The sequence below is a fragment of the Lepisosteus oculatus genome, chromosome 2 (assembly GCF_040954835.1).
Source record: "Lepisosteus oculatus isolate fLepOcu1 chromosome 2, fLepOcu1.hap2, whole genome shotgun sequence".
Classification (NCBI taxonomy): Eukaryota; Metazoa; Chordata; class Actinopteri; order Semionotiformes; family Lepisosteidae; genus Lepisosteus; species Lepisosteus oculatus.
In genome coordinates, this window is record NC_090697.1 from 66,102,014 (window position 1) to 66,114,657 (window position 12,644).

The 12,644-nt window shown below is 51.9% G+C and overlaps 1 protein-coding gene across 3 annotated transcripts in view; it reads left to right on the forward strand.

Moving 5' to 3' along the window:
* Window positions 1-882: 882 nt before the first annotated feature.
* The window catches only part of sema4c (sema domain, immunoglobulin domain (Ig), transmembrane domain (TM) and short cytoplasmic domain, (semaphorin) 4C), a 31,775-nt gene continuing 20,013 nt past the window's right edge, over window positions 883-12,644 (forward strand). Inside the window, exon 1 of one of the 3 annotated variants that reach the window (XM_069181015.1) lies at window positions 883-1,434. Coding sequence is in view for 1 of the 3 variants with exons in the window: in XM_015341885.2 (XP_015197371.2) it covers window positions 2,182-2,223 (42 nt within the window). In the remaining 2 variants the exon portion in view is untranslated. Of the gene's footprint in view, window positions 1,435-1,964; window positions 2,229-12,644 lie in introns of those variants that run through there. The other 2 variants (XM_015341885.2, XM_069181020.1) reach the window with 2 other exon arrangements.

Here is a 12,644-nt window from a genome sequence, read left to right on the forward strand (position 1 = left end):
GTGCTGTCCGGAGTCTGGTTGGTGTCGGTGTGGCTCAGGGCAGCGAGCTTCAGGACCAGCTGGCTGAGGGGGTCTCTCTCTTCCTCCCTCTCTCCTGGCTGCAGAGGAGGAGTAAAGTCTTTCCCATCAGAGCCTGCAGGGAATTCTCCACAACAGTGATCCTTTCTTTGAAACAAAAGATTTTTTTTAAAGATACACAATGGCTCCCATGACTGGTTAAATGCCCGATTGATTTCACATGAGATCGGAAATGGAATTGTGGATATCTGACATTGATCTATCAGCTGTTGGGAGTCTGGAACAAGATGCCCATCTGCACTGTTGAATCAACATCCGGGCAGCTGGCTGAGATCCTTGGATCAATACCTACAGTACTAGTGAAGCAAAGGAACACAGCAAATCCAATGGCTTCCTCTGTAATGTTTCTACTCTTAAACAATTGACCTGACATTACTGTTTAACAGAAAAGTTTAAAAGGGGTTGTCTTTCCAGCTACATTTATTTCCTTTTCCCTCCCAAAAGCAATCATAAGAGATGAGCAGAGCATATATACTGAGTGACCGTATATGTAGCTATTATTGTGGCCAACTTTAAAAGTTTTACACAAGTAGGTGGAGTTTAAAGTAAAAATGAAGTGGGAGCCCATTTTGCACTGGAACCATACATTTTATAAATATTCCCAACCATGGTCAAACGGCTATCCGGACGGATACTGTCGACTGCGTGTGTGGAAGTGGGGGGTTAGTCACTTCAGCCCCGGGCCAGTGTAGTTTCCGGTAAGAGAATAAGTGTGTGACGGGACAGGGGTCGGGGGAGTGGACCTATTGGGGACGTCATCAGGGGGCGTGTCCAGTGGGGGAGGGGGCGGGGTGTGAGTACCCCAGTTCATCTGATACACTGATAGACTCGCCTGCCACTGTAGCAGGGATTCTGCAATGCTGGTGCGCTATAGCTGTTCTCTTTAAAATCACGATTATTACCCTCGACGGGGTGAACGCACTGGTGCCTTGCCCTGTCACAGCACGCAGCCTGCTGTCCCCAACTTCAGAAGCGGGTCTGGAGCTGGACACGGTGATCAGAGAGTAAGGGAGAGAAAGGGCTTGTTTTCGGAGTAGCGAGCGGTGCGCAGGGGAACAATAGCGTTCGTTCAGCCCTGGGCTCGAATTACAGAGGCTGAGAGTGAAGGAGGGAGGTGTAGAAGTGGTTCCTGCCATGCAAACTGACAGCATCAGATGTTTTGAACTGAAGGGCTTTTGAAAACAGAGACGGGGGGGAAGGAAAACGCTGGTCGCAGAGGTAACGGACATCGCGAATAGAGCGATTTGATTTATTTCCTGGACGCACGGAGCCACGGGGGAGACCGAGAAGAGCCAGCTGTGACAATATCGCAGGAGTGCCTCGGAATACGGAGCGCAGAGAGGAGAGACCCGCACTGTAAGTCAAACTATCTGCTTTATAACGGACAGCAGCAGAGTCCTCAGCCGCCTCGAATGGAAAATTCAGCCTCTTGCGGGATTTGACTTTTCTTATTGTGTTCACAAAGCGTTGAATAGTACAGTTATTACAGTTCTATTTATGGTAATGGTGCGGTTTTTTATTGACCACTTATTCCAAAAGCCAATCGGTATTCGGACTATTCCAAACTGCCACTACAGTGATTGTAATATACGTATGTATTTCGCTTACTGCTGTTTTCGGGGGAAAAAAACAAACTCAAATCACCCTGACACGTTCGAGGTAAACGCAGCGCTCCGAGGGATACAGTGTTCCGATTGAGTTTCTCTCAATCTTTCCCAGGTTGTCTTAAAAACGCCGTAAAATCCTGTTTACCCAGCACAGTGAGGAAGGCGTGATATTTTACACAGGGCTTGCGCAAGGCTAGCGAAGTACGTTACTAACGAAGTCGTCTATGAAGGGAAACGCTTTGCAGATGTTGCAGTTTCATCTTTTAAACATAAACTACGGACTCTTAGGCGCACGTATTCCCAGTTGCCGACGAGTGATGAGACAGGTTATATTGTCGACAGGCTATAGTTGTTATGGGTGACTCGAGAAGTAAACAGGCTATTTTCAGTTATTCCGAAGTTAACGTGGGAACTGTAGCTGAATAATTACAGTAATTACGGCGCAAGAAGTCCTGTATCGGGGGCGCAGCACAGGGCTGGACTGAGGGAACGGGCGATGACCGTTACACACGGTGCTGCCTGTTTCAGAATGGATCTGGTACAGTATGTGCTGTTTGGTTGTAATCCCTTGTTGGGAGCGTAACCCTTGCGGGCGCTGCTTTATGGGCATTTTAAAAACTGGTTTCAAAGCCCCCATTGTGTGCTAAATTAAACCAACGATATCCACGAAAAGTATTTTAACAGATGATGTTCCTGAATAAAAACACTTTTTGTTTGTCAGTTTTGAAAATCGAATTGTTGTCTCTGTATGAATCCAGATCATCTGTTTTCGTTGTGCAGGCTATATTTAGAGGAAATATGTTTTACGTGTTTTACCGTGATTGCTTATATCCAGTTGTGTTTTCTGGAGAGAGTGCGTATTTGTGTGAAAGCTTGCAGCGAGTGGGTAGAGATCGTACACGTGTGCACACTATGTAGTATACATACATCGTATGTGGCTGTGTATAGTTTGTGTACATATTGTGTAGTAGTGGGTGTGTGTAGTCAGTGTGCATGAGTGCAGCGTACATGTCTACTGTCTAGATTAGAAAGTAGACAGTAGTGCGTGTGTTGTGTACACGAGCAGTGTGTGCGTTGTGTATATGCAGTGTAGCAGGCGTGTGTGTCGCTTCTGTGAGCTGGCGGCTCGGTCTTCTCGCTCTTGGAGCCTGAAGCTTTAATTCTGGTTTGGAGAGCGATGCCTGAGCCGCCGCGCAGATATTTTTAATTGCCCGGCCTTTGAAGGCGGCTTGCGTGTCGTTTTCGCTCTGCTTTCTTTTCCTTCTGTGTCAATGTTGTGTTTAGATCGTAGGGGGATCCGGTTACCTTCCAGAACCTAAAACCACAGGCGCAGGAACTTTTTAAAGGAGAATGTGCTTTCTTTAAAAAAAAAAATATTGAGGTCAGTATTGAGAGGTCAATCTTTGTAGAAAGTCATTTTCCATGTGCTGGCGCTGTGCAGTGCTCTCTCTGTGCAAGGACCGCTCTCTGCAGTGTCTGGTGCTGTTCGAGCGGGGCTGTCAGAATCCCGCCTCCGCCCCCCCGCTAGCTCCGCACAGGTTTGTGAAAAACGGCGTCTATGTGTGTGGAGCTCGCAAAAGCGAGTAACGCCACTACAGCTGTACGCCGAATGTGTGTGCGTCTCTAAGCCTACGTGTGCCTTCGCAGTGCGCGCCAACGGTGCGCCTCTCTGGGGGGGTGGGGGATACTGGGAAAGCGCAGCTTTCGGAAGTCGGAAGGCAAGGGTCAGGATTGTGAGTCCACCGAGGGTCATTATTGATGGCCAGTATTGATCACTCACTCCATTGTCGAAAGAAAGGGAGAGCGATTCCTCTCTCCGCTGCGGACCAGCCTTCCCTCGCACAGTGCTGTGTTTGGGGCGGTGATTTTGTAACCAACGATTCACATCTCCTCAGCTTTCTGAGGTTTAAGAGCGGGTTGACCCGCAGCTTCAGAACTAAAACACCGCAGAAGAAAAGGGTTTGTGTTGTGCACAAGGTTTAATGACCACAAGTTGTTCAATCTCAAGGTGTTTCAGACGCAGGCCCCTTTTCCATCAGCACTGAATGGAAATGCAAGCAGTGCTGTCAAAAGAGTTCCAAAATTTCTCATTCTGTCACAAATGTAACGCGTTCCTGTTATATGTATCTACATGTACATATATTTGCATCCATCCATGAGAAAGCCTCTTATTCCTGATAAGTGACACAGCTGCCCAGTGCCCTTCCCTGAGGTATAGGGTACAGGGAGAGACTAAACCTGGGTGTGTGCACCATTCATTGCAGCTCACACACACAGGGAGGATTTAGAGACACACAATCCCGGAGAGATCATGCAGACTCCACACAGAAGGATCCCAAGTCAGAGCCCACACCCAGGGCCAAAGACCTAAATAAACATGATGGCAATGGAACTCCTGCTCCAGAAAAGGCAGTGCCATCTGTGCACCTCCAATCTTGTGCGCACACTTCTCATGTTTTGTTTTCAGTACGCACACGAGTAAGTGGGTGTGTGTCTTTTAATGAAGTCAGCAGCTCACAACTTCTACGCAGGGTAATAAACACAGGATATAAAACCCCCCAGGAGAGTGTAATCTGTCTCACTTTCTCCCACAGTTTCTCTCTTGTTTTCTCCTATCGATGAGCTGAATTGCCGTCAATCAGTTCCATTGCGCCCTCACAAACGCACACTCCCTCCCTGCGCGTGAGTCATGCAGTGTCAGAGAGGACAGATGGCGAGGGGGAGAGGGGGAGATGTCCCAGCAGGCTACTTTCGGGTGGGTTGCACACTGTCGTGGGGGTCCGTCCTGAAGTGGGAATGCCCAGGGATCTGTGGGATCTGAGCTCTTACTTGGCAGGAAAATGGACTTTTGCTCCTCTATGAAGGAGAATGGGCTGAGCCTCACCCTCAGTGTAGTTTTACCCCAGTGCTGATGTGACTGCTTGAGTGAGGGTGAGAGGAACCGCTGGCCTCTGTGCTGGGCTGAGGAGCTCACGGCACGAAGCTTCTATCTGTGGGATCACCACCGAACGGCCCTAAGAGGTAGACCTGACAGCGTGGGGACCCCGACTGACTGTACAGAACAGCACGTGAAGGGTGTGGACCTCTCTTCCCACTCATCTGTCCGGGGCTTGAAGGAGAAGGACTGGTTTATATAAGAGCATGCACACCTCTCTGATCATCTGAGATCCAGTGTGTTGACACAGGGGCAGCCGATATGCACCCACACCTTTAAGAGCTAATGCTCCCCTCGGAGAAGGCAGCAGCCCTGATTCCTGAGGCAGTCTTCTGCTCACGGCTCTGGTGGACCTGCGGCCCACGCAGTGCGCCGGGGGGAAAGGCCCGGGCAGGAGTGGTCTAGCAGCCCCTCGCCCCGTGACTGGGGTTCCTAGTGCGGTGCGGACAGATGGCTGCTTCTTCACTGGGGTCAGGTGCAGGCCTGTCCAGAGCCTGTGAGCCTGGTACCACGCCGCGCAGAGGGCACGGCAGTGTGGGTCTTACAGTGCCCTCCCCCCCAGTTTAAACTGAGAGCCTGAGCTTCGTCTCTCCTCCTCCTGCCTCCGTGCCCTGATCCGCTTGACCGCTGCGTCCGTCAGGATCCTCGGACTCCCCAGTACAGAGAGGGCCTCAGCCGGCGGTCCATCTCTCTCTTGTCCAGAAACAGCTGGGGCAGCTCAAGGTCCAGATTAGGTGCTTCTCCTTTTGATTTCCCAATCGCTTCACAGCCTGGCTCCATCGGATCGGGTTGTGTCGCTAGCGGTGGATCGCCCTGCCCCAGCCTCGGAAAACTGCCCATTCCCACAGGGAGATTGAAAGCCGAGGCCAGCAGAGCTGATCTTTCGCGTATCCAAGATGAGGGAACTCGCTCCCAGGTGACATTGGAGATACTTTGTCTGTATCTGTTTAATTATTGATCCCTCGGAGCTCTTGCTGAGCTGCCTGCTGGCCAGCTCGTGTCTACAGGATCTGTGTGAATCGACACAGGGTGTCAGCAGGAACAGTTCAGAGGCTGGGAATTCAAGGGTAAAGGGTGCCAGAAGATTTGTTCATTTCGTTCGGCGATCAAGCCTTTTGGCGTGACCTTAGCAAAACACAGATGAAACAAATGGATTGGCCCATAATGCAGTGCACGGTGGTCACCAGCTGGCCTGTGCTGGCCATCTGCCTGCCTCTGTCTCCCTGCAGGCCGCGGGCTGTGGGGCTGTGTGTGTCGGAGACGGGGGTCCTGGTCAGTGATGCCGGGGGAGGCCTGTGGAGGCAGAGTGTGAGTGTGTGTTCAGTCTGTTCCACTGCCAGGGCCTGTGACTTGTGTGCACGGGGCACTTTATAATAGAGTTCCTCAGCCTATTCAAACAGCACTACTGTGCGAAGTGTGCACCCTGAAGCAATGAGATTGAGTTCAAACACAAGCAGGATTTACAGGGAGCTCGGCCTCATGGACATCAGCAGTGGTCACTAGGAAGCTGTGTGTCAAGCCCTGTCCGTGGGTGCAAGCAATCCCATCAGCCCTTGGAGTTGTCGACAGGACAGTGCGCCATATTGTACCGCTTCACAGTCCAGCATTTCCACAAATCTGTAGTCTGAACAGAGCAAATCACATGCATGCAGTCTCTGTGGTCTCCTGGGCTCTTGATGAAGATTAAAGGCTGCCCTTTAATCAAGTAAAAAAATTTTCAAAGGAAACTTTAAAAAAATACTTTTCAATTGTGACAGCTGTCGGACACATGCCGAGTGTGAGACCTTTAGGAGCGCAAATCTGTTTTCCCAGGGCCTAGGAAGTGCATCAGGGGAATTAAGTAACTGAGACCTGACCTGGATGAGAAATGGAGGAAAGGGTGTAGAGGTGTGTGCAAAGTACTGTGGGTAGTGTGACTGTGTGGCGTCGTGTAGCTACACTGACGTTGTTTCAGCTCCCAGCTGTGCCAGCCAACAGGACAACTGGCAGGCCTGCTTTTCCACTGCGCTGCCTGCTCAAGCGTTACCCTGCACAAAGAGAACAGGCCGCTTCTCTCCTGTCCTGGGCCATTAGCAGCAAGCAAACACCTGCTGGTTCAACTGAGGCTACAGCCCAGTCCAACTGCACCAGCCTTCACTCAGTGTCCTGCTGATGGGCAGCACCTGGATGATTTGTGCCAGCTGGCAGTTTGACCTGGTTTTGATGAAATTTCCTCCGTTTCGCCTGGTTAATCCCGTATTTGTGAGAGTCCGCCCATCAGGAGTGAGACTGAGAGAAGCATGTCTCATTCAGTGTGAGTTTAATTTCCCCCATGAACGGTACATTAGCTATAGAGTACTCAACATATGTTCAGTACAGTGTCTTACAATGCAGGAGTCTGGCTGTATCTGCCAAAGCCAAGCAGAACCAGGGAGAATCATACAGCAGTACAGGCTTGTAATGATGATTGGTAAAGTGGGAATCTGATCTGGGATTTGAGGGCCCAGGCACCTGCAGCAGGTGGAAAGCAGCTCTATACAGCGCTGTTTCTCTCCCCTTACTGCACACAGGCAACCTCCCTGGAGCACACTGACCCTGACCCCTGACCTCTGACCTCTAACCCCACCGGCATGGACACAACACGCACACACATCCTGCCAGGCCCCTTCCGTTGCCTCTTGGCTGTTACAGCAAGGAGGCATTTTTTAGGAAGCAACACAACCTAAATATAACCCTACACTTACACACTGAACCCTGAGAGGCCGGAGGATAGACTTGGGTAGGGCGGAGAAGTGCACACGGATCTCTCGAGGGAGGCAGCAAGACCCAGGGAGGGGACTCTGGCCCCTCTCCTGGCCACACTGCAGTCCGTGTGTCCATCTCTCTGTCCCTCTTGCCCCCCGGCCCTCGGGCTCAGGGCCGTGTTCGTGTTACTCCATCTGCCCCCTCCCTGCCTCTCCTGCTCTTTCCCTCTGTACCCTTCCTGTTGTTCTCTGCCCTCCCCCTCTGGCTCCATTTGGCCCATATGGAACAGTTTATGTAGGAGCCCTTTCTTGTGTTCTTGCCTTTAAAAAGGAAACATTTTTTTAAAAATAGCAGCGGAAGGACAAACAAATCGGAACTCTCTCTCTCTCCTTTCTTCTTTTCACTGGAAACCACAGCCAGTGGTGAGGTGTTTCTGCTTTCTGGGAAACGGCGCCTGTCGTTTCCTTGTGGAGCTTTGACCCCCCCTCCTGCAGCAGAAAGTCAGCGAGCGGATCCTGGAATGCTGGGAAAACCTGACATCAGATGGCACTTGGGCTCCCAGCTGGGAGGGGCTTGTTGCCATTTGTCTGCCTGCAGGTTCTCACCTCTCTGGATATCTCTCCCTGAATGAATTCTCTTTCTTTCACATCCGTCCAGTGCGTGTGGTGCTCTGTTCGAGGGTGGTGGGGCCATGTGATTTGCTTGCCAGGAATTCAATTGGTTGAGTGAACGTCTTTTTTTGAAAAAGCCCTTCTATTAAATGACATTGATACTTCCTTAGTGTAGGAGCAGTTCATGTTTGCTCAGCTCAGAATGGCCTCGTCAGCCCCTTAAATGGACTGTGATTACTGGACCGGGTGCTTCTAGTTTGGACTAGAATTGTTCTGGACTGGTGATACTATCCTTATTCTCCAGAACTGGGTTCTATTGATCTGGCACTGTATTTTACCGACTTCTCTGTACTGGAATGACACTATATTTTGTTTCCCTAGCATGGAACTGACCTGCATTATATATTTGAGTGTCAGTATGTTTGCTACAATGGATTGGGACTGTCTTTATTTGACTGGATTGGGTTGGACAGGTAGAGTCTTTGTTTTACTGCACTGGATTGGACAGGCGTGGTCAATATTTTGCCAGATGGACTGGTACTGACTCTTTACTGTACCTGGATTGGATGGCCACAGTCTTTATATTTTCTGGATTGGACTGTCAGTGTTTGCCACACAATTTGTCCAGACTAGCTAGGACAGACAAGGTCTTTACTTTGCCATAGAGGATTGGAATGGACTGATATCATCTTGTCTCAATGGATTGGACTGGCTTGGTCTTGCTGGATTGACCATACTGGACTGGCCCTTGCTCTCCAGTTGGTACACTGGGGAGACATGCAGTAGTCTGCGCTGGCATGCTCTGCAGTGGGCGGGCGCTGTCTGTAACGGTGCAGTACTGTCCTGGATCGTGCTACGTGCCAGAGGGCATATTGACAAAGGTTTTAAAAGAAATTGAAAATAAAACCAAGCAGCGGGTTTGGTGATGTGGAGAGCCACAGAGGGAACGCCCAACCCCGCGCTCCCTGCGTGCTGCGTTCGAACCCGGGCTTTCCGTGACAGTGCAGCCTGAGCAGAGCAGAGTTTGCTTCCTGGTGAGCGAATGATGTGCTTTGCAGACTGTCTGAGATCTGCCTTCCCTGTTTCCAAATGGAGTTATAATAAAGATCTGGATAGAAGAGTCTGGGTGGATCGGAGTGGTGAAAAAAGCATTTCCAAGCCTTCCCTCTGCAGGCAGCCGGGAAGCCTGTCTCGAATATTAAAGTCCTGCCCACTGCAGAAATGAATGAGTGAGGTCGACTCCAGTGGGCCCTTCGGATTGACCTCATTCAGGGAGAGTGCCTGAAGGGGTGGGGGCGGCAATACTAATAATTCCTCGCTTTAATATAGTGCTCTTCATCCCAGAGGACCACAGAGCACTTGATATATTGGAAGGGCCCCCCCCTCGGCACCCCCTGGGCATGCTGGAGATTTCACAGGAGGGCACAGGGCTGCTCAGAGATTCATGACCACAGGGCAGAGTTTTCCAAGTTAGGACAGCGGATCTGTCAGTGTCCAGCGAGCTGCTGTTTCGGGGACCCGGTGCTCTGTGGCAGAGGTGTCCAGCACTGAGGGGTAACAAGACCGAACAGCTCAGCACAGTGTGGTCCGCTGCAGCACAGCAGAGGGTAGTCAGTGTGTCGGAGTGCGGATTAATGGCGATTGTCTCGGGGATCTCACAGGGTCGTGCGTGCGTGCGTGCATTCGCGGCGGGTGAGATCTGAGAGCCTCAGGGTGCTGTGGGTTCGATCTGCGCTCCCAGTGTCTCCAGCCCGTGCCATCACCAGATGTGCCAGTGCTGCCTTCTCCTCCTCCTCTCGCTCCATGTTTGTCGCCAGCCGTCGTTATTATTAGCACTGACTTCATCCAGGTCCCAGGGCACCAACTCCCCTGCTGGTGTGGATGGCTCGTCGGGAACACTAGCTCCCAGAGGCGTGGCTGGGCCCCACGATGTCGTAATGCTCCCTGGCTCCCTCCGGTCTGGGCTACCGGCACAGCATGTCCCTCAGGGCTGGGGCAGAGGTGCCAGTCTGCCATGCTCCCAGCCTGAAACTGGCACAGGGCACCTGCACTCTGCGCATGTCTGCAGAGGAGGCAGCGTGGCACAGGGGCGAAGGCGAAGGGCTTGATTGCAGGAGGATCTGCCACTGTCTCACTCTGTCACCCTGAGCCTGGTGGCAACAATTCTGATAAATCAGTAGTCAATTCCACAGTTCACCTAATCTTTACATCAATGCATCTACAGGATGCCAGGGTATGATTATTCCATTCTACTGCAGTACGTTAAAGTGGTTTTAGATTGAAGGTTAGGTAAAGGAATTGTGCATCCTTTAGAGCAGAAATCCACCCTGAGCCCGAGCGGTATCATCAGGTGTGAGTGTTTTCGCAGGATTCGGAGACCCATGAAGCGGCACCTTTCTGAGACGGTGTAGCTGCAGTACTTGAGCGGGATGAGATCACAGAGATGGTAATTGACCGGGGACTGCGGAGCTCCACAAACACATGACATCACCTGCAGTGTGCAGGCTGCCAGCGCTACAGCCCTGGGCTCCCAGGCTGGTACTGACACACGCTACCCAGAGCCAACAAAACCCATGGCCGTAATGGGGAGCATGTGGAAGTGATATCAAGGGAAACGGTAGCTGTGTGCAGTGCACTAGATGGCCTTCTCTTGAAATCTTATGTTCCGCTTTGCTAACTGTGTCAGAATAGCCTTGCAACTCTAGAGGCAGGACGGAGCAGAGCAATCGAACAAATTCAGGGTCTGAAGTGATTGCAGTACTTGAACAGAGAGAGCAGGGTCTCTTTATTCTGCAAGCGCACAGATCAGGGAGAATCGCGTGTGGGGGCTTGGTTCAAGCCTTTCAAACTCCTGGAGGGCACCATAGGGGTTTCCTTCAAGGAGCAGCAGCAGCACGAGCGCCCAGGGACACAGGCAGAACGTGAGGTTCGGAGTCAGGAGCGTCTCTACCCAGAGGATTGTGGGATCCTGGAACTGAAGCTGCTTCCAGTGGATCCTTTAAGTCTTGGGCAGATGGATTTTGTGGCTCATTAGGCTGTTGATATGTCACATGACCACCTCTCAATCGCAGCCTGTCGGACGCTGTGACGATCCTTAGGCTCTTCTGATGAGGCTCTAAGCGAGAGAAGCAGATGTCCTGTCCTGCTCCTGTGGTGTCCTGGCGTGATAGGATGGCTCAGTCTGGGCCAGACTGGTCCCAGAGCAAAACGGGGAAAAGGAAGAGGGATGTTCAGGGAATGGGAACAGGAGAGAGGGAGATGAGGGGAGAGGGCTGGGTGCTGACTTTATTCTTGGGAATGAGCTTGTAATCAGTGGATGTTTTGTTTTAGAATGTTTTTATTTTGGCTTGTCTTTTTCCAGGGGGTATATGCGGAGCGATAAGTCTCTTGTGCCCTTGGGATTCGTTATTGTATACAGCATGAAATTTGTGCCAAAAACAGAATATCCTCCTACACGCAGAGTTTGTGCGTAGCTGTTTGAGCGTCATGGTGCTGGGGTGCCTCTGCGTTGGCTCTTGACGAATCTTGCCCGATTTGGTGCAGAGGCCTGTGACGTTCTTTCCCAGGAGATTCCGATCCAGTAATAATAAGAGCGGGAACAGGCCCTGATCCGCACCGTGGGAAGCTGTTGGCTTGGAGATCCTGGATGTGACCTCCCCCCCCTTTGGGACGCCCGGCAGTGGTGCGTCTGTTTGTGCTGGCGTGGGCCGCGGTCCATCCCCTGCCTGACATTCCCACACTCCCTCTCCCCGCGCGTGGTTGGAGGGGCCGAGCCCGCGTGTGACACCCGAGGCCCGCTGTGGAAGAGCACGAGAGCAGGGGTATGTACAATACCTGCAGCTCCTGACCATGGGGTGGCGCTCATGTGGCGCAGGCCGGCGGGTGAGCGTTGGCAGAACCTGCAGGGGCTCCTCGGTTCTGCCAACGCCTGCCTGCAGGCCCTCGTCCTCCAGCTGGCGCGCCAATCCTGAGGGCATGAGTGACTCAGCAGAGGCAGCAGCTGTTGATGCGCAGTCATCTGGTCTGAGCAAGTGCTCCCTCTGCACGGCCGATTACTAATTTATTGCTGTATCAATAACAAGCCGGGTGAGTCAACCCGTATTGACCTGAACACGGCTCTGCGTTTGTCACTGCCGGCTCTTCGGCTATCCATCACGAAGGATACTTTTGTTCCATGCGCTGCCTGGATGAATTGCTAAGCGCTCGGAGACCCGGGCTGGTGGGGGGGTGAGACGGGGCTGTTTGTTCAGGAGAGCCGGTCAGCTCCTGGCCTGTCCGCCGGGAGCTCAGCTCAGAGCAGCAGAGGCAGGTGTGCTAGAGAGTGTGACAGGCCGCGCGTGTGCGTACGTGTAAGCTGCGTTCGCTGTGTATTCAGCTGTGCTCGTGCGCACGCGGTTAGGTCTTTTTTGATTTGTAGGTGCTTAGAAATTTCTTTTTGGACAGAAGAGCGCAAGTAAGCCTTCTTTGTTCTGGAACCTCTCCAGCCTATTTTAGGATCCAACCGTATCGTACCTCAATGGCATGGCTAGGTAACGTGTTCCAGACACCTACCACCCTTTGTGTAAAGAAGCGGTGCCTGGTTCTCGGTTTTAACTGCACTTCTATTTCCTAGTTTGCACTTGTGCCCTCGGGAGTGCCAAGTCCCAGGGGTAGGGAGGGTGCGGAGTCCCGGGGGTAGGGGCAGTGCAG